At 42.2% G+C, this 25,645-nt stretch overlaps 1 protein-coding gene across 2 annotated transcripts in view; it reads left to right on the top strand.

The window, feature by feature from the left end:
- Positions 1 to 733: 733 nt before the first annotated feature.
- The window catches only part of col11a1b (collagen, type XI, alpha 1b), a 68,581-nt gene continuing 43,669 nt past the window's right edge, over positions 734 to 25,645 (top strand). Inside the window, exons 1-5 of one of the 2 annotated variants that reach the window (XM_047806634.1) lie at positions 734 to 1,072; positions 10,744 to 10,908; positions 11,353 to 11,566; positions 13,658 to 13,820; positions 23,947 to 24,075. In XM_047806634.1, coding sequence (XP_047662590.1) covers positions 967 to 1,072; positions 10,744 to 10,908; positions 11,353 to 11,566; positions 13,658 to 13,820; positions 23,947 to 24,075 — 777 coding nt within the window. In that variant the 5' untranslated portion in view covers positions 734 to 966. The remainder of the gene's footprint in view (positions 1,073 to 10,743; positions 10,909 to 11,352; positions 11,567 to 13,657; positions 13,821 to 23,946; positions 24,076 to 25,645) is intronic. The other variant, XM_027166057.2, reaches the window with a different exon arrangement.

The following is a 25,645-nucleotide window of genomic DNA, read 5'->3' as shown; positions in this document are numbered from 1 at the left end:
CTACTGTCCACACACACACACACACACACACACACACACACACACACACACACACACACATATATATATATATATATATATATATATATATATATATATATATATATATATATATATATATATAAATTAAAATACAATAAAATAAATAACAATAAAATCCTACAATAGTAAAATAAAAATGTTCACATATTTACATTTAATTAACGCGTCAATTAACCTATTTATTATTTGGTTAATTAATGCACTTAACACACACACAGGTGAAGATTAAACAAGTGAACTTCTCACCTCTGATCTGCAGTATTGTGTGTGTGTGTGTGTGTGTGTGTGTGTGTGTGTGTGTGTGTGTGTGTGTGTGTGTGTGTGTGTGTGTGTGTGTGTGTGTGTGTGTGTGTGTGTGTGTGTGTGTGTGTGTGTGTTCAATTTTCAGGCTCAGGTTTTGCCCTCCTCCATGTGATATTTTCTTGCACATACTTATAGCTTACAGACACATGCACGTGCGCGGTCACTCACTCACACACACACACACACACACACACACACACACACACACACACACACACACACACACATACGCGCGCGCGTGCGCGGTCTCACACACACGCACACGCACACACACGCGTGCGCGGTCTCACACACACGCGCACACACACACACACACACACACACACACACACACACACACACACACGCGTGCGCGGTCTCACACACACGCACACACACACGCACACACACACACACGCGTGCGCGGTCTCACACACACACACACGCACACACACACACGCGTGCGCGGTCTCACACACACGCACACACACACACACGCACCTTCAGGGCAGAGGAGTTGCTGAGGCCGGAGTCTCTGCTCCACATCCATTCTCTGTTTCACTGAAACTTAATATTATGGCAGAGAACAAATAAAAGTAGAGAATTTAGTGGATTGAGGAAGATTTGTTTTGAATAATCAGGATGATGGATGCGCAGAGGTGGAGGACAAGAAAGTGGCTTTGGCATCGCGGTGTATCGACTCTCATCACCGTATCGGTGCTCCTGCAGACTGCGTGTGTGACAGCAGGTAAAAAACAATACATTCTATTCATTATACATTACTATACAACTACTACAGTAGATGAGGTGTGTGTGTGTGTGTGTGTGTGTGTGTGTGTGTGTGTGTGTGTGTGTGTGTGTGTGTGTGTGTGTGGAGACCTCTGTCCTATCTGCAGTACGGTGATATTTCTGACTCCAGATGCAGAAACATCTAACTGCACGTATTTTATTGATTGAGCCAAACATTTATTTACTTTTAAAATCTTTTATATTTCATATTGAGTTTATTTGATTTATATCACAGTAATTCTGAAAATGTGTAAAAGTTTCTTTGTAACACAAACCAACACTGCAGAGACACACAGACTCACAGACCCACAGACTCACAGACTCACAGACCCACAGACTCACAGACCTACAGACCCACAGACCCACAGACCTACAGACCCACAGACCCACAGACTCACAGACCCACAGACCTACAGACCCACAGACCCACAGACTCACAGACCCACAGACCCACAGACTCACAGACCTACAGACCTACAGACTCACAGACCTACAGACCCACAGACTCACAGACCTACAGACCTACAGACTCACAGACTCGCTCCTCTACTGAGTCATTCATACCTGTTTATAAGGTGCTCTACTTTGGATTATTTGGCACCTTCAGTGTGTATTTTTAACTTTAGAAGGGTTCGTGTGGGCCTGTGTGTGTGTGGGTCTGTGTGTGTGTGGGTCTGTGTGTGTGTTTGTGTGTGTGTGTGTGGGTCTGTGGGTCTTTGGGTCTGTGTGTGTGTTTGCGCGGCGTGTGTGTGTGTGTGTGGGTCTGTGTGTGTGTGTGTGTGTGTGTGTGTGTGTGTGTGTGTGTGTGTGTGTGTGTGTGTGTGTGTCGGTGTCGGTGTGTGTGTGTGTGTGTGTGTGATGGATCTTAAAGTTACATTAATGCTTTTTAACATTCTGTGATGTACTTTGAACAGAATCACACTACAGAGGAGTTGTGTCTGTGTTTCTCCTGTAAATTAGCATTCAGTGTCTGATTACTTCAGTGTCTGATTACTTCAGTGTCTGATTACTTCAGTGTCTGATTACTTCAGTGTCTCTCAGAGTGTCTGATTACTTCAGTGTCTGATTACTTCAGTGTCTGATTACTTCAGTGTCTCTCAGAGTGTCTGATTACTTCAGTGTCTCTCAGAGTGTCTGATTACTTCAGTGTCTCTCAGAGTGTCTGATTACTTCAGTGTCTGATCTCAGAGTGTCTGATTACTTCAGTGTCTGATCTCAGAGTGTCTGATTACTTCAGTGTCTGATCTCAGAGTGTCTGATGTGTTTACACTTCATGGCTCTGGCTGTTCTTCCTGCCTGACTTTGTTATAAACTAAAGTGGAAACTGTATATTTTTGTTCCTGTCTGCTTTAAATCTGACTCTGAGGTTTTTTTTTATCTGCTCCGTATTTACTTGTGGGGTAAAAGCAGTGGATGTAAAGAGGGCTGTTGTAAAACTGGGCTGGAACCTTCATGGGCTTTATGAGGAAAAATGTGGTTGGTGTCACGCATGTGGTGCTGGTGTGGGGTCACAGGTCACAGGAAGACGCTTAACAAAATAAAGGTGTAAAAAGTAAATAAAGAATGTTTTCCAAACAAACACGTAAACCTTCTCGTTGTGTCCAGAGCTCCGTTTGTCCTGCAGTTAGTACTTTACTTGTTATATTGATGTATATATCATATAACTTGAGTTATATGAGATGTGTATTTTAGGATGGATTGAGCTGAGAGTTTAAACTAAAGCATGATGATCTCTCACATGCAGTCTGATTATTTATTTATTTATTTATTTATTTATTTATTGTTTTAATCAGATTCAGATGAAGGTAAAGAAAGTGTTGATAGTGTTAATAACTGTGTTATACACTCTGTTCTACCTGACAAATACCCAATATTCTTCATGTGAATGTTGTTTTTATCCCTTTTTAAGAGCAGATCAGGTCCCAGGTCTGAACACAGAGCTGTTTAAAGCCTGGTTGAACTTTTCCGGTTCTTTTGAAACCTTGTTGGTTTTATTGGTGATTTTCTCTAACAGCAGGTTTACGAATAGCATCAGGAACGGATTAGCGTTATTTCCTGACTTCCACTGTGTGTGTGTGTGCGTGTGTGTGTGTGTGTGTGTGTGCGCGCACCATTTCTCCACACTAGCCTGGTTCCCACCGAAGGCCCATGAAGGGTGGGGGCGGTCTGCAGTGGGGGGTTTTGGGGGAAGATGGAAAAAAAATTCCTTGTGTCTTTAAGTCAGCACACGGCACTCATATGGTTCTGCACGAGTCCGAGCTCACTGCGCTTCTCCAACCTGCTGAGGAAGTGATGCTTTATCTGATATATTCATTCGTACAGGAAGAACCTCAGACACAAAAGAAGTGGATCTTATTAAACTGGTCACACTTCTGTCACTACAGCATTAGCATCGTATTTATTTAGTAATAATGTTAGCTGGAAACTCTTATAGGTTCCCACAGAGGGACAACAGTAGAACCCTTAAGAGTGCAAATATTATTCTGTTTGGAATTTTACGTACAGTCTCAGAAAATTATTCATCAGGGCCTTTTTACCCCTGGTCACGTGGTCGTGTGTTGTCTCTGATCCGATATCTATCTGATCTGTTAAAACTGTCCCATTTACATTAGACCACATAAACGCGTCTCAGAGACTCGGATATCGATCCGATCTTTCTGCTCCTGCCCAAAATGCTAATATATTTGCCCTCATTTCCGGGGTAATTGTAACAGAACACACTTTGGTGTCTGTGGTTTTCAAAACGCGATCAAAAAGACGACGTAAAAACTGGTTACGACGTTTATGCTACAAAAAACAGCGTTTACTGTTTTTACCGTTTTCGCTGGCGGCAGCAGCGCGTTTTAAGCCCTGACGAGACGCCTGGGTGAAAGATCACCTGCGAGTGACGTAGTTCTGTTTGGGAGGAGTAAAGCACTGACGTATGTGGCTTGAACAACCACATTCATTTACACCTGTCCAGTTTCATCTGAAACGCGTCCCAGACCACCTCCTGAAGGGGTTTGTGCCATCGGGTTTATATCCGTCTCCAAAACGTCAGGAGGGCTTTTAGACCTGGTCTTTTTACCATGGGGTAGATATCGGATCACAGAAAACACAGGAAGTGACCCTAACCCTAACCCCCTTAGATATTTGAAGTTTCTTGGCTTTCTAAAAGAGTTCTACACGGGTTCATCATAGAACCTTTCTTGGTTCCACAATAAGAACCACCATAGAATATTTAAGGATTTGGAGAGTGAAAGCTTCAGTAAACTCTTACTGAGCACTAGCATTAGCCTGATATTAGCGTAGTAGCTGTCTGGGATGAATTAATCCTATCTGACCTCAAACTATTAAAGTTAACCCGAGGTTCTCGAGTCTCCTGCTCCATATGTGGGGAACCATGAGGAGGAAAAGGTGGTGTGATCACTTCCTCTCCACACATCTGTATTTAACCGTCACTCAGCAGCTCTGTGGATCCAGCTGACATCACACTCTGTGTGAGAAACCTGCATCTACACAGAGAGTCATTATTGTACACACACACACACACACACACACACACACACACACACACACACATACACACAATCATCACGATGAAACTAATCTCCTCACAACAATCTTGTCATATTCAGGTTCTCAGTGCTAGTGTAATCTAGAGCATATCTAGTGACCTAGTGTGTGTGTGTGTGTGTGTGTGTGTGTGTGTGTGTGTGTGTGTGTGTGTGTGTGTGTGTGAGTGAGTGTGTGTGTGTGTGTGTGTTAGCACTGATACACATGCAAGGAGTTTTATTTAGCTGTAAATCCTTGTGATGCTATGAGTAAAATATCTAAACTATCTGCTCATTTCTCCACACTGCCCCCTAGTGTTTCGTCTTGCTCACTGCACTCAGCTCTTCATCACGTCTCTTTGTTCAGGAACCGTGACTTGCTCCACACATCCTCACTGCTCAGGGGTTCACTGGGTAATTAAGGGTAATTATGGGATCTGTGCCTACAAAAACTCATTCTGCTTGGAACAATTGCACACAGAACCTTGAAGGTTTCCATCTTGAGAGGCAACAAAAATTGTTTCTGCATTTAAAACATTTTCATCTTCATAAGAGACAGAAATCAACCTCTTGCTCGCATCAGCTAGGTATTTAGCATTAGCTAGCTGTTCGGTTACTGTTAGCTCTAGGGGTTTAACCATTAAGACTGTTTATTCTTTTCTTTTGTCCATGTGTTGAACAAATACGAGTTCTAAGATACCAAGAGAGCGTTTTACATTGGAACCTTCTCCGAAGGGAAAATCACTCTTCAGGCTCTGTACAGAAGCTTTACGGTTCCTCCATCCTACAGGGTCTGAGAGCATACACTTTATAAGATGTTCTATATAACTAAGACTCCTGCTAGCATTAGCCTGTTCTTTAGGATGTTAACTAGCTAGTTAATTGGTGTTAACAAGAAGCTCTACAAATGTTCAGTCAGAGAACCAGAGAAGAGCTTCCTATTTATCTCCTTACAGCAGGACAGTATGGATGTGGAACTCAGTGGCTCTTTGGGGTTCTTTTAGAGGTTTTTGGATAGTGACGTGTTCTCAGGAAAGGGTTCTGCTTGGGAACCTGAGAGGTCTGAGAGCTTTTGTTCCACACACTCAGCCAGTAATACACACACTCCAAGAAAAGGCTTTAGTGGATCATTCTATTTGGGAAAGCGCTTTTTTATGGGATCTACTCAGACCCTTCCTGTATTCTACGAGAACCTGTCCACGTTCACGCAGTAGACCCCACAGTGTTCTCGTTAGACAGACGACTGGGTCACACCGTGTGCACATTTCCTGAATAAATGAAGATGTTCCTCAGATGTGAGATGATGGTTCTTGGCATGTCAGTGGTTTTGATGGACAGACTGAAAGTTCTAAAGGTTTTTAAACCGTAGCTGTTGAGCACAATCACACAGAGAAGCACATCAAAGAAACAAAGAAACAGGAAGTGAATTTTCTCTGCTGTGATAAGACTCGAGTCATTAGTCAGTAAGTATACTTTATGCCTTTCTCATGATCCTGCTCTCTCTTTCTCCCTCCCTCCCTCTTTGCCCCCTGCTCTTTCTCTCTCTCTCGCTCCTCGTCTCTTTCTGCCCCACCACCCTCTGTTTATATACCCCCTCCCCCAAGTTTCTGAACACCCCCCCCCCCCCCCAAGTCTGTAATAAAGACGAGTGATAACATGCAGTATGAAGTGAACTTGGTGTAGATTTTATTCTTTCATTCTCTTCTGAGCCTCTGGTTTTGTGCTGATTTGGGCTTTTGCCGTGTTTAAGAGCTTCTGTGCGTGCGGTCAGACCGAGACGCCAAATCTGCACATCTGGAATATATGAGGCTTTTAGGTATGCAGACGCACTGGAAGGCATTTCTGAGGCACACAAAGAGACCTTCAGTTCATGCTGGAGAATAAAGAGGGAGAAACACACACACACACATACACACACACACACACACACACACACACACACAGTGATTACTGGGTAAAAGTTACAGTCTATTAGCTGCAGTGATTTCAGTGTGTGGATCAGTGGATGGTCAGGAGATTACAGAGGCTCGCTTTTCAATAGCAGATGATTTATTAAAAGGACTCGGACCGGCTCACCTTCAACAATCACTTGCTCACATTCCTCACCTCCTGTCTGATATCCACAATCTGATCCTGTAATAGGAGTGATATTTATTATAGTTATTTTTAATCTCAGAGAAAAAGTGTGATGTGTGGAGCTGGTATGAGTCGGAGTCTCTGTGCCGAGGCTTAAACGTCTTCATCATGCTCCGTGAACCGAACCCACAGCTTCACCTGGACTTTTCTCTGCAACAGAAAATGGGAGAACGGCAGCGTTTCTGTGATGGTAAAGTCAGCTGACTGGGTCATGACGCTCACGTTTAAGACGCTTCCTCTCTGGGCCGAGAGATCAGACCGGTGTCCTACAGACACAAAGAGTCACGCTGTCACATTAATCAGGATGTTTATATTCAGAGGCAGTTCATGTGAATAAAGTTTCAATTTGAGCCTGAAAATAAAATTATACTTAAGATTAAATTGTAGTTTTAATGAAGACGTCTTCAGGAGAGTGAGTGTGTATATATCAGTGAGGAGTGTGAAGCGCAGAGCAGCTCTGTTCTCTGTGGTTATATAACAATTATAACATTTCTATACAAGATCATTAATATAAGCCTGCACTGCTGACCCTAACCCTAAACCTGACACCAACCTTAACCCTGCCCCCAACCCTAACCCCAAGCCCAGCCCTAACCCTGCCCCCAACCCTACCCCCAACCTTAACCCTGCCCCCAACCCTACCCCCAACCTTAACCCTGCCCCCAACCCTAACCCCAATCCCAGCCCTAACCCTGCCCCCAACCCTAACCCTGCCCCCAACCCTACCCCCAGCCCTAACCCTGCCCCCAACCCTAACCCCAACCCCAGCCCTAACCCTGCCCCCAACCCTAACCATAACCCTGACCCTAACCCTAACCCCTAACCATAACCACCAATCAGATCAGCTGCAGAAGGTGTAGAGCTGCTCTGATCAGACTCCTGAGGTTAGATCTTCCTCACAGACTGGAATCCAATCCAAGCTGCTTCTGTTTTCACGTTTAAAAGCCCTCTGCATCCGAATCATGTGGGATTTCATGGAAAATAACTTCTTTTGCCATGTTAAAATAAAACCCTGGTGAAGCTGAAGTCTGAGCTGATGTTCATTTGTACAAAAAAGCAAGATGACTGATGTCAAGAGGGACAGAGGGAGAGAGAGAAGGAGAGAGAGAGACGGGTGGGAGAGAGAGAAGGAGAGAGAGAGACGGGTGGGAGAGAGAGAGAGGGAAACAGACGTGTGTGTGTGTGTGTGTGTGTATATGTGTGTGTGTGTGTATATATGTGCATATATATGTGTGTGTGTGTGTGTGTGCATACGTGTGTGTGTGTGTGTGTGTGTGTGTGTGTGTGTGTGTATATGTGCATATATGTGTGCGTGTGTGTGTGCATACATGTGTGTGTGTGTGTGTGTGTGTGTGTGTGTATATGTGCATATATGTGTGCGTGTGTGTGTGCATACGTGTGTGTGTGTGTGTGTGTGTGTGTGTGTGTGTGTGTGTATGTGCATATATGTGTGCGTGTGTGTGTGTGTGCATACATGTGTGTGTGCAGAACGAGCAGGATGACTCCCTGTGTGTTTTTCTGCACCTCACTACACACCTTCATGTTAATCACACAGTAAATCTCTGCTGCTCGACACTGTGACACTTTGATGGACCACAAATTATCAGCTAGTGCCAGATGAAAACCACAACAGAGCTTTAATCAGCAACATGCAGAACATCTCATAAAAGGTGGTACCTGTGGAGTGGTAACTGTGTGGAGCTGCTCACTTACCCCACTTTAGACCTGTGTTCAGAGTTTACAACAACACACACATAAATATCAGGTTTATAAAAAACACAAACCTCTCATTATCATCTCAGTGATGATCAGATTGTTCCTCATGGAGAAGCAGAGTTCCTTGAGGCATTAGGGTTAACCCTAACCTAACCCTAACCTAACCCTAACCTAAGCCTTGAGGCATTACGGTTAACCCTAACTTAACCTAACCCTAACCTAAGCCTTGAGGCATTAGGGTTAACCCTAACCTTACCCTACCCTAACCTAACCCGTGAGGCATTAGGGGTAACCCTAACCTAATCTAAGCCTTGAGGCATTAGGGTTAACCCTAACCTAACCCTAACCTACCCCTAACCTAACTCTAACCCTGCCCTAACCCAACCCTAACCCTTGAGGCATTAGGGTTAACCCTAAGCCTAACCTAACCCTAAACCTAACCTAACCCTAACCCTTGAGGCATGATAGTTAACCCTAACCCTGGGAGAAGTTCACACTGATTTGGTCACCTGATTAAAACTGTTCATTGACATGAAGTTCTTCTTCACATCATTTCTGTGTAACAGCACGTTCCTGAGCGCTTTATTCCTCTCGCACCACAGCAGCTAAAACACACCTCTTCTGTCCTGAAGAACTCAGTTACAGCAGACTGGAACATGACACTGGAGACTCCTTCATTAACATGTCAGATACTGGGATAGGGTTAGATGTATAGGATTTTATATTTAAAGTTAATATTTTTAATAATTTTTTAATTGTATATATTATTTATTTATCTTTATTCTTATTTATTCTTCTTATTATTATAGATTTCTTTCTTTTCTCTCTCTCTTCTGTTTCTATACTTCTGTAAAGCTGCTTTGAGGCAATGGGAATTGTTAAAAGTGCCAAACAATCAGATCTCAGGTTATATGTGTGTGTGTGTGTGTGTGTGTGTGTGTGTGTGTGTGTGTGCGTGCGTGCGTGTGTGTGTGTGTGTGTGTGTGTGTGTGTGTGTGTGTGCGTGCGTGTGTGTGTGTGTGTGTGCGTTTCTGGTCTCAGTGAGTGAATTGTATTAAATGTTAAATTTGTTAAATGTGATTTTAGTAAAGCTTTATTGGATTTTATGTAACGTGTGTGTGTGTGTGTGTGTGTGTGTGTGTGTGTGTGTGTGTGTGTGTGTGTGTGTGTGTGTGTGTGTGCGTGCGTAAGCTGTACAGTACAGTGGTAGGAAACACCGGGGGAGCAATCAATCAGCATTAGTGCTACTGAACAGCACATCTGGAACCATCATGCATGAATGCTTGTGTGTGTGTGTGTGTGTGTGTAAGTGAGTTTGTGTGTGTGTGTGTAGGTCTAATTGTGTGTATAATTGTGTGTGTAGGTAAGTGTATGTATAATCGGATCTGTGTGTGTGGAATTGGGTGGGTGGTTGGGGTGAGTGCATGTATAATTGTGTGTGTGTATGTGTGTGTGTGTGTGAGATGTTTGTGATGTGTTTGTGTGTGTTTGTGACCTCACCCTGAGATCTGTCGGACTTCTCGAGCCTTGGTTAAGTGCCCTGTTCTATCTTCAGTGCTGTATCAGTGTATCATGTGGAGTGCAGCGTGTTAGATGAGCAGCAGATGAAGAATCCGTGTCTCACTCCTGGACTTACTCCTGGACTTACTCCTGGACTCACTCCTGGACTCACTCCTGGACTCACTCCTGGACTCACTCCTGGACTCCATCATTTCATCACTTTCCACTGCACTTTTCCAACTTGGATATTTTTTAATGTTCCGAGTTCCAAGTCATTACTGACTTTCCCAAAGCGCTGCACAATGTTCCAAAATAAAGAGAACTTGTCCTTCTTCCAGCATCAGTTTAAGCCCCAGTCCTGGGCAGCGCTGGCACTGCTGACTCAGACGTTTCCTCGTGTGTCTGATGGCCAGAAAACGGCTTCAGCTTCACTTCTTTATTATTTATTTATTTATAACATTTATAATATTCCTCTTCGAAATGTCTGAATTTCCGACAGGTTTTTTTTCACTGTGGGACTTTTTATATTTATACAACAGTGTAAGTTTAATCATTGTGTAAATACGATCTGTTCTTTTATTCTCACGGCTAAACAACATTAACGTCACCATGGCAACAGAAATCTGTCAGATTCCTTGTTCATTGCACGAACGGCCCCTAACATGTGACACATCGTGTGCTTTGTCAGTAAACTTTTAATAAAGGTGTGAATTCTGATCTGAGTTTATTTCTCTCCGGATCACAGCCGAGCCGGTGGACGTGCTGAAGGTTTTGGACTTCCGCAGTTCTCCGGAGGGAATAACGAAGACGCAGGGACTCTGTCCTGTCAGGAGAGGATCCAGACCTGACGTGGCCTACAGAGTGGACAAGAAAGCGCAGATCAGCACTGCAACAAAAAAACTCTTTCCAGGTAATCAGTCAAACACACGAGTGGACGTGAGACGGCGCTCTGTAAATAAAACCAGGGCTTTTAAAGGAGTCGCTTAAATACTTAAAGCGGCAGTATGCGAGTTTTAAAGCTAAATCTGTAGTAATAGCCATTGTGTTGTGTTTATTGTTCTCGCTTGTTAAAAAGGTTTATTTACAAGTTTGAGTCTTGTTAATGATACTGACAGGATGTGAGATTAGAAATAAACTTTATGCTGGAGTTAATAATAATCTCTCATTTTTAGTCTTTGCTAAAAGTTGTTTTCAGAGATATTCGTCTTTTAGTGTGTGTTTTTCTAATAAACTTTAATATAGTAATAAATACACCATTAAACTGCTCATCAGACTTCATTCAGACTTCTACAGAAGCTGGAAGCAGAATGTTGCATTAAAGTTTTGAGAGTTTTTGCTTTCTGTTTTTTCCCAGATGGAGTATTTCCTGAAGATTTCTCCATCCTCATGACCATAAAGCCCAAAGCTGGAACTCAGGCCTTCCTCTTGTCAGTGTATAATGATAAGGGACTGCAGCAGCTCGGGGTGGAGATCGGACGCACTCCAATCTTCCTGTATGAAGATCAGCATGGGAAACCCACACCTGAAAATTATCCGTTATTCAGAAACATTAATCTCTCTGATGGGAAGTAAGTAAATGTGATGCAATCAAACATTCAGCATTACCTCATTAATTATATCATCTGTGTCCTTTGTAGCTATGTGTGTCCAGTATGTCTGTTTGTCCTGTATGTCTTCTGTGTGTCTCTGTGTGTACGATGTCTCTGTGTGTACGATGTCTCTGTGTGTATGGTGTGTCTCTGTGTGTACAGTGTGTCTCTGTGTGTACGATGTCTCTGTGTGTCTCTGCGTGTCCAGTATGTCTGTTTGTCCTGTATGTCTTCTGTGTGTCTCTGTGTGTACGATGTCTCTGTGTGTACGATGTCTCTGTGTGTACGATGTCTCTGTGTGTACGATGTCTCTGTGTGTCTCTGCGTGTCCAGTATGTCTGTTTGTCCTGTATGTCTTCTGTGTGTCTCTGTGTGTACGATGTCTCTGTGTGTACGATGTCTCTGTGTGTATGGTGTGTCTCTGTGTGTACAGTGTGTCTCTGTGTGTACGATGTCTCTGTGTGTCTCTGCGTGTCCAGTATGTCTGTTTGTCCTGTATGTCTTCTGTGTGTCTCTGTGTGTACGATGTCTCTGTGTGTACGATGTCTCTGTGTGTATGGTGTGTCTCTGTGTGTACAGTGTGTCTCTGTGTGTACGATTTCTCTGTGTGTCTCTGCGTGTCCTGTATGTTTGTTTGTCCTGTATGTCTGTGTCTCTGTGTGTATGGTGTCTCTCTGTGTCCTGTTTGTCTTTGTGTTTCTGTGTGTCTCAGTTTGCCTCTGTGTCCTGTGTGTCTCTGTGTTTCCTGTAGGTCTTTGTCTCCTGTGTGTCTCTGTGTTTACTGTATGTCTGTGTCTCTGTGTGTCTCTGTGTGTACGGTGTGTCTGATTTGTCTCTGTGTGTCTCTGTGTGTCCAGTATGTCTGTGTCTTTCTGTGTGTCTCTGTGTGGGTTTATGTCTCTGTGTATCTCTGTACCCTGTGTGACTCTGTGCACTGTATGTACTGTGTGTATCTGTGTCTCTCTGTGTCCTGTTTGTCTTTTTGTGTCTGTGTGTTTCTGTGTCCTGTGTGTCTCTGTGTTTCTCTGTGTCTTCGATGTGTCTCTGTGTCCTGTTTGTCTTAGCATGTCTCTGTGCCCTGTGTGTACTGTGTGTCCTGTATGTCTGTGTGTCCTGGGCATCTCTGTGTGTCTCTGTGTGTACTGTATCTGTGTGTCTTAGTGTGTCTCTGTACTCTGTGTGTCTCTGTTCCCTGTCTGTCTCTGTGTGTTTCTGTTCCCTATGTGTCTCTGTGTGTCTCTGTGCCCTGTGGGTTTATGTGTCTGTGTGTCTTTGTGTGTCTCTGTGTGTGTCTCTGTGTTTCTCTGTGTGTCTCTGTGTGTGTCTCTGTGTGTGTCTCTGTGTGTGTCTCTGTGTTTTTCTGTGTGTGTCTCTGTGTGTCTCTGTGTGTGTCTCTGTACCCCGTGTGTCTCTCTGCCCTTTGTGTTCGTTTGTCTGGGTGTTTCTTTACCCTGTTTGTCTCTCTCTGTCTCTATGTGTCTCTGTACCCTGTGTGTCTCTGTGTGTCTCTTGTGTTAAGTTGTGTGTTTTATATGATTATGGCTGACTTATAGATTTGTGTTAGATGAAACATAGACAGTTGTGTCAGTGTTTTGGAGCCGGCGGTACAGCGAAGGTTCTTTGTCTTCAGGATGTTTATTGTAGAAGGTGTGCGGTTCTGTCCTACTGTTTTGTTGTGCCTCCAGCTCTGCAGCTAGCTGTGAAGTTTAGGAATGTCTAAGTGCCGATGTTGGAACGCTGTTGTGGATTTTGGATCGGATTATTACACAGAATTTCCACCTCAGTCTGGAATAATCTCTCAACCTGTGATTTTGTTGAAATGTCATTCGAAGTTATCAGAAAATGTTCACGTGAGAAAATGAATACTCGCAGCTGGAGTACTGATTATTTCCTCAGTATTGTTTACATCATTACATACATGCATCAGCTAGTCTGCTTTAATCCTCTAGCCTTCCTCAGGCTCAGTTTCTGATTGGCTGCAGGATGAGAGGTCACAACATGGTGTTAGATCTCTAATCTGCTCTGTCATAGTCATCTAGAGTTCAGAGTGTCTTATGGTTGTGTGTTCAGGTGGCATCGTGTGGCAATCAGCGTGGAGAAGAAATCCATCACCATGATCGTTGACTGCAAAAAGAAAATCTCAAAGCCTCTGACCAGAAGTAATAAACCTGTAATCAGCACCGATGGCATCACGGTGTTTGGCACCAGGATCCTGGATGAGGAGGTGTTCGAGGTAAGAACAACATTGTGGGTGAATCTCAATGTGAGCTCATTGTTCCTCTGAACGCTGTAGTGTGCAGTTTCCATCATTCCATCATGCAGTTTATGGGAACATTCAGGCTTCCAACATGACCTGGAAAACCTGGACACTTAGAGACTAGTCCTTCAGTTATGGAAAAAAGACCTGCAAACTAGATGAGAACCTGAATACCAGCTCCAGGGGATGTTACATAAGCTACAGCCTTCACTTCAGGATAAAATACACTAAAATCTATCGTTTTGTTACAGCCTTGTTTTGTTCATACACTTACAAAGTCTTCTAAAAAACTGCAGTGTCACATGACTTCTGTCCTTTAATCAGCCAGATTAGGTTTGAGATGAATTATAAATTGAATATTAATTCCTATTAATTAATTGAAAATGAATTTTAAGCAATAGATGTTGCTATAAAACACTTTGAATCAACTTATAGTTTTTTTATTAGCATTAGTTTAGTTTAGCTTACGTCATCAATTACTGAGATTCATTCCTCTCTCATTCGATGGTCAGAGTTTGCTTTAGTGAGTCGTTCAGTCATCAGTGAGTTTCACTTCTTTCTTATTCAGTGATTCGCTTCATGAATCAGTCAAAATTGAGATTCACTCTTTTGAATCAGTGAATCATTCCATCAGGGGATGTGGGAGCCTAGTGGGTAAGGGGCCTAGTGGGTAAGGGCCTAGTGGGTAAGGGCCTAGTGGGTAAGGGCCTAGTGGGTAAGGGCCTAGTGGGTAAGGGCCTAGTGGGTAAGGGCCTAGTGGGTAATGGTCTAGTGGGTAAGGGTCTAGTGGGTAAGGGCCTAGTGGGTAAGGGTCTAGTGGGTAAGGGCCTAGTGGGTAATGGTAAAGTGGGTAAGGGCCTAGTCGGTAAGGGTCTAGTGGGTAAGGGCCTAGTGGGTAAGGGTCTAGTGGGTAAGGGCCTAGTGGGTAATGGTCTAGTGGGTAACATGTTGGACTGCTGATTAGAAAGTCTGAGTTCAAATCTTCTTCAAAGTGTAACTGAGTGCTGATGATTTAAGAGCTTTAACTTTAAACTCTTATACACACACACACACACACACACACACACACACACACACACACACACACACACACACATACACACACACACACACACACACACACACTTAGTGCTAAAGTGGAGGTTATAAGCTTTCCTAAAGTGGAGGTTATAAGCTTTCCCTTAATTTTAACTACATTAGCTTCGTTGCTCCGGAACAAGTAAAGAAGCGATCTTCAGTTTCTTGACTCAGTTCTGTCATAAACAACAGACAGGAAGTGACTCTGACCTTGTAGATTCTAAGTCACTTCAAAAACAAAACACTTTAGAATAATGTGACGTGTTTTCGGTGAGGAATCATTTTATTGTCAAGTTTTAGTTTTTGTTAGTTCCTTCCAAATCCAAACTTTAGATAAACACAAATTAGCGGTTAGCATATCCTGAAATGTTTGTCTGCTTCAAATAAACACTCACAGTCGTAAACACTAAAAGCCATGGAAAATGTCTGACAGACTAAACAAACAAAGCGTGTTGTATTAAGCCACATCGCTGGTCAGATGAGTCAGGAGCAGAAATGCTCTCCTACTCTGCTGGCTTTCATGTTATCTGCTGGAATGTGTTTAATAAGAACATTCTGTTAAACACCTCCGTCTCACTAAATGAAGGGTAAAGTCATGGCTGTGGCTCAATCAGATCAGTAGTACCCTCGCTCCTTAGTACCCTCGCTCCTTAGTTCCCTCGCTCCTTAGTTCCCTCGCTCCTTAGTACCCTCGCTCCTTTGTACCCTCGCTCCTTAGTTCCCTCGCTCCTTAGTACCCTCGCTCCTTTGTACCCTCGCTCCTTAGTTCCCTCGCTCCTTAGTTCCCTCGCTCCTTAGTACCCTCGCTCCTTAGTTGCCTCGCTCCTTAGTTGCCTCGCTCCTTAGTACCCTCGCTCCTTAGTACCCTCGCTCCTTAGTTCCCTCGCTCCTTAGTTCCCTCGCTCCTTAGTACCCTCGCTCCTTAGTTCCCTCGCTCCTTAGTACCCTCGCTCCTTAGTTGCCTCGCTCCTTAGTACCCTCGCTCCTTAGTACCCTCGCTCCTTAGTTCCCTCGCTCCTTAGTTCCCTCGCTCCTTAGTACCCTCGCTCCTTAGTTCCCTCGCTCCTTAGTTCCCTCGCTCCTTAGTTCCCTCGCTCCTTAGTACCCTCGCTCCTTAGTTCCCTCGCTCCTTAGTACCCTCGCTCCTTAGTACCCTCGCTCCTTAGTTCCCTCGCTCCTTAGTACCCTCGCTCCTTAGTTCCCTCGCTCCTTAGTACCCTCGCTCCTTAGTACCCTCGCTCCTTAGTTCCCTCGCTCCTTAGTTCCCTCGCTCCTTAGTACCCTCGCTCCTTGGGTGCCTCGCTCCTTAGTACCCTCGCTCCTTAGTACCCTCACTCCTTAGTACCCTCACTCCTTAGTTCCCTCACTCCTTAGTACCCTCGCTCCTTAGTACCCTCGCTCCTTAGTTCCCTCACTCCTTAGTACCCTCACTCCTTAGTTCCCTCACTCCTTAGTACCCTCACTCCTTAGTTCTCATCAGTCACTCTGTGTCCCAAACACAGTTCCTGTAATATTTAGTTTTGTGTCTCACACACACACACACACACACACACACACACACACACACACACACACTCACTGTCATGTCAAGCATACATAGCTAATGCAGTACATAGTGAGATGAAGCAGGACCACAGGCTAAAAAATGTGAAGTAAGTTTTTAAATCTGAAGTTTCTCTATTTAATTGTTAGTGATGGTGAATATACATTAGGTGTAGTTACAGAATGTGATGGTGAATATACATTAGGTGTAGTTACAGAATGTGATGGTGAATATACATTAGGTGTAGTTACAGAATGTGATGGTGAATATACATTAGGTGTAGTTACAGAATGTGATGGTGAATATACATTAGGTGTAGTTACAGAATGTGATGGTGAATATACATTAGGTGTAGTTACAGAATGTGATGGTGAATATACATTAGGTGTAGTTACAGATTGTGATGGTGAATATACATTAGGTGTAGTTACAGATTGTGATGGTGAATATACATTAGGTGTAGTTACAGATTGTGATGGTGAATATACATTAGGTGTAGTTACAGAATGTGATGGTGAATATACATTAGGTGTAGTTACAGAATGTGATGGTGAATATACATTAGGTGTAGTTACAGATTGTGATGGTGAATATACATTAGGTGTAGTTACAGAATGTGATGGTGAATATACATTAGGTGTAGTTACAGAATGTGATGGTGAATATACATTAGGTGTAGTTACAGAATGTGATGGTGAATATACATTAGGTGTAGTTACAGATTGTGATGGTGAATATACATTAGGTGTAGTTACAGAATGTGATGGTGAATATACATTAGGTGTAGTTACAGAATGTGATGGTGAATATACATTAGGTGTAGTTACAGAATGTGATGGTGAATATACATTAGGTGTAGTTACAGAATGTGATGGTGAATATACATTAGGTGTAGTTACAGAATGTGATGGTGAATATACATTAGGTGTAGTTACAGAATGTGATGGTGAATATACATTAGGTGTAGTTACAGAATGTGATGGTGAATATACATTAGGTGTAGTTACAGAATGTGATGGTGAATATACATTAGGTGTAGTTACAGAATGTGATGGTGAATATACATTAGGTGTAGTTACAGAATGTGATGGTGAATATACATTAGGTGTAGTTACAGAATGTGATGGTGAATATACATTAGGTGTAGTTACAGAATGTGATGGTGAATATACATTAGGTGTAGTTACAGAATGTGATGGTGAATATACATTAGGTGTAGTTACAGAATGTGATGGTGAATATACATTAGGTGTAGTTACAGAATGTGATGGTGAATATACATTAGGTGTAGTTACAGAATGTGATGGTGAATATACATTAGGTGTAGTTACAGAATGTGATGGTGAATATACATTAGGTGTAGTTACAGAATGTGATGGTGAATATACATTAGGTGTAGTTACAGAATGTGATGGTGAATATACATTAGGTGTAGTTACAGAATGTGATGGTGAATATACATTAGGTGTAGTTACAGAATGTGATGGTGAATATACATTAGGTGTAGTTACAGAATATTTTTGTCTTTATTTGTAGTTCAGTTGTATTTTATTCCCTTTATATGAACTGTACGCTACTGAAGCTGGGCTCTGATTCTGAGGACAGTTTTATAGTTTTTGAGAAATTTCTGGACTTGAGAGTAAAAAACACTGATTGTTAATTCGCTCCATCTGTTTGTCTTTAATTCATTTTTTCAGCTTATAACGAATGAGCGTTAAACGTCTCTCCACTACGTAACTACAGCTCAGCTTGAGGACAAAGACGTCTTTCAGGACAAATTGAGTCTCTGTTCCTGTATTGATTCATAATGTAAACACCTCGACAAAGCCCTGTCGCTCTGATAGTGTGTGTGTCTGTGTGTGTGTGTGTGTGTGTGTGTGTGTGTGTGTGTGTGTGTGTGTGTGTGTGTACTTGGATTTAGCCAGGATGCATTCTTCAGTTCTCCTTGTTGCCAGACATTTCAGGTGCCTGTGTATGAATTATATTTGTAAGATTCTGTGTGTCTACTGATATAAATTACTGACTTGAGTCAGACGTATGAGAGTTACTCCTCTGACACGGAGTCAATCTTGAATGAATCATTTCAACTGAATCAAATGATCTGAGTCACTTAAAAGAAGACTCAGTTATCAAAGTGATGAAGAATGGGAGTGCTAGGAAAAGTGGAAAAGGGTGTGTTAAATACTCTACTGAAACTGTACACCTCTCTCTCACACACACACACACACACACACACACACACACACACACACACACACACACACACATTTTTGTAATATTCAGTTGTATGTTTGAGTGTTGACACAAATTTAGCGTTGAAGATAAACACAGGTGGATGAAACGGTGCTGCTGAGTGACATTTAAATGTCCTCTGAGTCTCTGTGTTTGTGTGAAGCTGTGTGTGTGTGTGTGTGTGTGTGTGTGTGTGTGTGTGTGTGTGTGTGTGTGTGTGTGTGTGTTTCTGCAGATGGCATAAACAGGTGTGAGTTTGGAAGTAGGAGAGTGTCTGTGGCTCAGGAGGAACATCTGATGTGTGTGTTTGTAGACCAAAGCTCCACAGATGTATAAGAGATACTGTGGGTTAAAGAAACCACACGGGACAAAAACCTTGAAGATTTCTTTGTTCTCTGTGAGAAGTGAAGAAACTTTCTGCACTGAAATGTTCTACAGATGAGTTAGAGAAGTGACACTGGCATATTTTGGAAAATCCTTATTCACAGGATTGAGCATTCTGTAAAGCTCGTGTTTGACCAAAGTTTGATAATAACAAGCTCCGCCCACAAACTCCGCCCACAACAGACTGGGAAGGGAAGTAAAAAAGAGCCGAGATCTTCTGATGGAAAAACCTTCATAAAGTTATTAAACATCTAGTCATATGGTGTGTCCTCACACACACACACACACACACACACACACACAATTTTATTTATTATAGTGAAAATATCAGTATCAGGTTTTAGCATAAATGTAAAAGTAGGATTCGGGGAGTTTGTTTTTTTATTATTATTATTTTTTTTATAAATATCACATTCTTAAAATTCCATCGCTGGGCTTTTGTTCACTCTCAGCTTCTCTTTCCCCTCCAGTGTGCACTGCATTCCTCACCTTTCTTCCACTTTTCCCTTTTTCCATATTTTCCAGAAACTGACCTCCTGTGGAGAGAAAGCTGGAGCACTGAGCATTGATCCCCCCCCCCTCTCTCACACACACACTCACACACATTCTCTCTCTGAGTGTCTGTGTGTCTGTCTCACCCACTGCTGTGAAACACATTGTGTGGTTTTACTCCTCCCAGTAGAGTGATAAACTGGCTGCTGCCGTTTGGAGAAAAGTCTCCATCTGTGTTTCATCACTGATCCCCACTCTAACGCTTCTCCATCCTTATTACAGTGTTTCATCACTGATCCCCACTCTAACGCTTCTCCATCCTTATTACAGTGTTTCATCACTGATCCCCACTCTAACGCTTCTCCATCCTTATTACAGTGTTTCATCACTGATCCCCACTCTAACGCTTCTCCATCTGCCCAGTGATTTCTACTGGAGAATAATGTCCTCTGCCTTGTCTTCAGTAATGTTAAGTGTTTAACAGTGTGGTGTTCGCTTTGTAACACAAACTGTTTCTTGTCAATCAGATGAAGAATTTCAAAGTTTTGGTCTCTAATTGATCTGAAGACAGAGACCAGACTTGTCTATATTTTTGTATTGTTGTTTTACAGATGGAGAAAAACAACAGATTAACATGTGTTTAATTATCTGATTATATGGGAGCTGAGTGAAGGTTCATCTCCAGGCGTCTAATTCTCATTAAACAGCCTCTGAGAAGAGTGTGTGTGTGTGTCTGTGTGCGTGTGTGTGTATGTGTGTATGTTAATGTGTGTGTGTGTGTGTGTGTGTGTGTGTGTGTGTGTGTGTATGTGTGTGAATGTATGAGTGTGTATATGTGTGTATGCGTGTGTGCGTGTGTGTGTGCGCGTGTGTGTAATTGTGATGTGTGTGTGTGTGTGTGTGTGAGTGTGTATATGTATGTGTGCATATGTGTGTTTGTGTATTTGTACTGTATGTGTGTGTATGTGTGATGTGTATGTGTATTTGTATGTGTGTGTATATAGTGGTTAGTATTATGGTATATAGTGGTTAGTATTATGGTATATAGTGGTTAGTATTATGGTATATAGTGGTTAGTATTATGGTATATAGTGGTTAGTGTTATGGTATATAGTGGTTAGTATTATGGTATATAGTGGTTAGTATTATGGTATATAGTGGTTAGTATTATGGTATATAGTGGTTAGTATTATGGTATATAGTGGTTAGTATTATGGTATATAGTGGGTTAGTGTTATGGATGTTATGGTATATAGTGGTTAGTATTATGGTATATAGTGGTTAGTATTATGGTATATAGTGGTTAGTATTATGGTATATAGTGGTTAGTGTTATGGTATATAGTGGTTAGTGTTATGGTATATAGTGGTTAGTATTATGGTATATAGTGGTTAGTATTATGGTATATAGTGGGTTAGTGTTATGGATGTTATGGTATATAGTGGTTAGTATTATGGTATATAGTGGTTAGTATTATGGTATATAGTGGTTAGTATTATGGTATATAGTGGTTAGTGTTATGGTATATAGTGGTTAGTGTTATGGTATATAGTGGTTAGTATTATGGTATATAGTGGTTAGTATTATGGTATATAGTGGTTAGTATTATGGATGTTATGGTATATAGTGGTTAGTATTATGGATGTTATGGTATATAGTGGTTAGTATTATGGATGTTATGGTATATAGTGGTTAGTATTATGGATGTTATGGTATATAGTGGTTAGTATTATGGATGTTATGGTATATAGTGGTTAGTATTATGGATGTTATGGTGTTCTGTAATATTTACAGATTTCTTTTCAGATCGGACTGTAACCTGTTTACTGTGATGTTTTAATGATCAGATATCACGAATGTGATAAATACTAAACTCAGTTTAATCAGATTACGCTGTTGCATGTAAACCTAGTGGGATTAGTCATGTGTAGTGCAGATGTGTGTGAATTCGAGGCATGTCACTGAGGAATGATGGATTCTGGACCAAACCTGTGATGAAATCAGAGCAGCACTGAGTCCTGTGTCTTGGTTAATCTCAGAGGTCTGTGTTTAATCAAAGCTGAAACAAAGTGTGCAGGAAATTAAACCTGCCAAGTTCCCTGTCAGAAGTAATCAGGGTTTGTCTTTGTAACGAGAAACACTGCTGTGATTCGGCTTGGGTTTGAAGAAGCTCATCTTCAGGGTGCGCAGTAATCAACCCCCGGACAAAGTTTTTTTTTTTTTTTTGAGGTGGTGGTTTAATTCCATTAAAAAAGACTCAAATTAAATTTACATAAAATTTACACAGAATTATTTTTATTTAAGTGACATAAAAAGCAGAGAAAAACTGATGAGGATCAGCAACTGCGTGTGTGTGTGTGTGTGTGTGTGCGTGTGTGTGCGTGTGTGTGTGTGCATGCGTGCGTGCGTGTGTGTGTGCGTGTGTGTGTGTGTGCGCGCGTGTGTGTGTGCGCGTGTGTGTGTGCGTGCGTGTGTGTGTGCGTGCGTGCGTGCGTGCGTGTGTGTGCGTGCGTGTGCGTGTGTGTGCGTGTGTGTGCATGCGTGTGTGTGTGTGTGTGTGTGTGTGTGTGTAGTTTTGTGTTTTCCCTGATGATGATGATGATGATGATGATGATGATGATAATTTCCTCTAAACAGCGAGTTGCTTGATAAATAAAGATAAACGGTTTATTCTGAGGTTTTTCTGTCTTCAGTTTATTTTTGTGTTCAGTTTGTGTGTCTCCTTTATTTTCTGCATCTTAAGTTTCACCATCTAAGAAGTGTGTGTGTGTGTGTGTGTGTGTGTGTGTGTGTGTGTGTGTGTGTGTGTGTGTGTGTGTGTGTGTGTGTGTGCACTTACTCTGCTTTCTAATGGCTGTTGTTGCTTTTCCAGTGAAAATATCTCCCCAGTTTCTGAAATGGAAAATATTTTTAGAGAAAGAGAGCAATAAAATGAGAGAGATAGAGAGCACTCTGCCCCACTATACCCCACTCTGCCCCACTATACCCCACTCTGCCCCATGCTGCCCCACTGTACCCCACGCTGCCCCATGCTGCCCCACTATACCCCACTCTGCCCCATGCTACCCCACCCTCTCCCAGGCTGCCCCACTCTGTGGGTTACAGACATTCCTCAGTCGTTTCCTGTTCCAGTGGGATGTTCTCTACCTCACCTGTGCATGTTTAAGTCCAGCAGAGAGCTGAAACTTTAAGTCCTGAAGCTCTACATGTGAGAATTTATTTGAGAACAAAGAGGCGCTTTTATGAAGTGTGGATTAAGATCTGGTTATAAAAGTGAACAGCAGGAAAAGGTGGGAAATAAATGAACTGAGCTAAAACTCACCAGGAACGTGGACTGGTCTCCTGCATCTGATCCACCTTCCATTCTCCCGGAATACTGAAGAATCCTGTGCTCACAATTTAACCAATTTAAGTAGTTTTACGCAAAAAAGTTGCATCACAAATCTTTAAAAAAAAATGTCAAAAAACAATAATAAGAAAAACGTGACCGAAGTGAAACATCTCGAGTGATGGAGACTGGTGGAGATTTATTTCACATGAGGAGAAATAAACATGCTGAAGCTTCACCCAAAATTCATAATGTTTATAACTTTATAAAGACCGAGTCTCAGAGAGCAGGTTTATCTCATTTATAACCAGGAAGTAAACATTAATTTAACAATACAAATTAATCTTCATCATTCACTCATCATCATCGCTCCAGGATCCAGGACTTTTATAAGCGAGGATTTTTCCGTGTTTCAGGAGAACGTGACCGAGACGTTACAGTGTGAGCAGGAATCAACACACTGATTAATGAATTAGATCAGATTTATTGGAATGCTGAGGATGAGATCAGACCTCGGTCCTGACGGCATCTCAAGTCAACTGGGATCAGAAATCAGCTCTTTCATTATTATTCACTGACACACAAAAATCGAAAAAAAGCTAAAAGATGTTATAAAATGTAGTAAAGATCTATCTAAGTCAACATCTGGAGCTGATCTTTTATTAATGATAGCTTTAGTGCACAATTTTACTGAACTTTCTTCAGGTGAGAAACAGATTCTGATGAACAGCTTTATTCTGGATCAGGTTTGTCATCTAGTTACTGTAAAAGATGCTAACCAATGTTACTTAGCTGTGTTAGCATTAGCATTGAGCAGAGCGGTGGAATTTTTGGATAAAACTGAGACTCGGTTCAGCTCTCGGCTCGAACGCAAACGTCACACTTTAAACCTCACGTTTTTTACTCAGTTCCTGTCACAGCATTTTGTTTCTGTCCTGTGTTTAAAGTTCTCGTCTTGTAACTACGTCTGATGTCTAATGCTAAAAAGTACGAACATATAGAAGCTACACAGTGGTTGTGATGAACTTTATTTGTGTCATTTTTAGGGAGATATCCAGCAGCTGCTGTTGGTGAAAGACGCTCGAGCTGCGTACGATTATTGTGAACATTACAGTCCCGAGTGTGGGACGCCTCATCAGGAGACACCACAGGCTCAGGAGCCCGAGGATGAGGAGGTGAGTCAGAATAAAAAAGTTTACAAAAGCCAGTTGATAAAACAAATCTTGACAGAGAAGTGTTTTTGTCTTTAATTTCCTCAATTCCAGACCATCGCACTTTTCCTAGCTAACTTGTGTATGTGTGTGTGTGTGTGTGTGTGTGTGTGTGTGTGTGTGTGTGTGTGTGTGAAACCTTTCACTGAAGCTCTGGTCATGTTCAAGCTAAATGTAAGGCTTCATCCACACATCCAGCATCACAAACCTCACGTGATTAGAGCTTGTGTGTGAAGCGAGCAGCGAGCAGCACCCGCTAGCGCTGCGGCTCGACGCCATCTTCACCTCGGTTCTGTTTACGTCCCGTGTTTCCACATGTCTTAGATTCCTGTCTTGTCCCCACCCCATCATGTCATTTCCTGTTTCCTGCGTGTGTCACGATGGTTCTCATCTGTTTTTATTTAGATTTATGTCCTCATTTAAACCCTTGTGTGTCTCGTCTCTATTGTGAAGTGTACGTTCTGTTCGCGACGTCACCGAGGCCGTTTCCAGGCCGTGTCCCGTTCACTGTTTGACATTTCTTTCTAAGTTGAACATCTTGAGGCTGTTTTTGTTCTGGACCTGCGTTTGTCATCACTGTTTGAATTTTATTCTCCCTGCCGCATTTGTGTCCTCATCACCTCCCGAGCGCCGTGTGACAGCTAGCTAACAGATAAGAGGTCTGTGTGGAGTTTTACACCCTGCTAATGTTAACTAGTGAAACAGCTCGATAGCTTTGTGTATAAAAAGTTTTGATAATTGGTATTAAAATTAAATTGTAGATGTTGTGTATCTGTGGATTTCTCTGTTTTTTTTAAACACAAAATGACTCCTGAGAAGTGCGTAATCAGGAGCTACAGACTAATAAAGTTCTCGTGTTTCATCCTTTCACATTTATTGTTAATTCCAAACCAGTTTTGCTCTTTATCGACATGTCCATAATTAAACGCGTCGCTCGTGCTGTTAGCAGGCGCTCAGATTTCCGACGGTATTTTAAAAGAAAAACTCATGAGCTCACGGTGGAAACATTTTCCGGAGCTTGGTGATATATTTCACCTAATGACTTGTGCAGCTCCCTCAGCGGGAACGCTCAGATTTTCCCCTGCAGATACATACGGAGCACAGGGATACCTGGAAAAGTGGAATTATTCAGCACATGCTGCTAACACAGTGATAAATCAGCATCATAACTCTCAGTGAAAACTGTGTTTTGGAAAATTTAACAGCACGAAAAGCTGAAAGAAAGGAAAGAAAACCAATGTTTAGTGTGTGTGTGTGTGTGTGTGTGTGTGTGTGTGTGTGTGTGTGTGTGTGTGTGTGTGTGTGTGTGTGTGTGTGAGAGAGAGAGAGAGAGGGAGAGAGAGAGAGAGAGCGTTTAATCTGAAGTGACTGAATAACACACAGACCAGGAGACGTGAGCAGCGTGAAAACCTGCACAAACAGCACAGGGACATCCAACAGGAATGTAGAGAAAAAACTTCATCAGCATTCAGAAGTTATGGTGGGATTTGTTCAAACTGCAATTTATAAATCTCCTAAGAGAGTGGAAGTTGGA

This window comes from Tachysurus fulvidraco, chromosome 22 (assembly GCF_022655615.1).
Source record: "Tachysurus fulvidraco isolate hzauxx_2018 chromosome 22, HZAU_PFXX_2.0, whole genome shotgun sequence".
Lineage (NCBI taxonomy): Eukaryota > Metazoa > Chordata > Actinopteri > Siluriformes > Bagridae > Tachysurus > Tachysurus fulvidraco.
The sequence above is the reverse complement of the archived record's forward strand: the minus strand, read 5'-3'. Positions and strand labels throughout refer to the sequence as shown.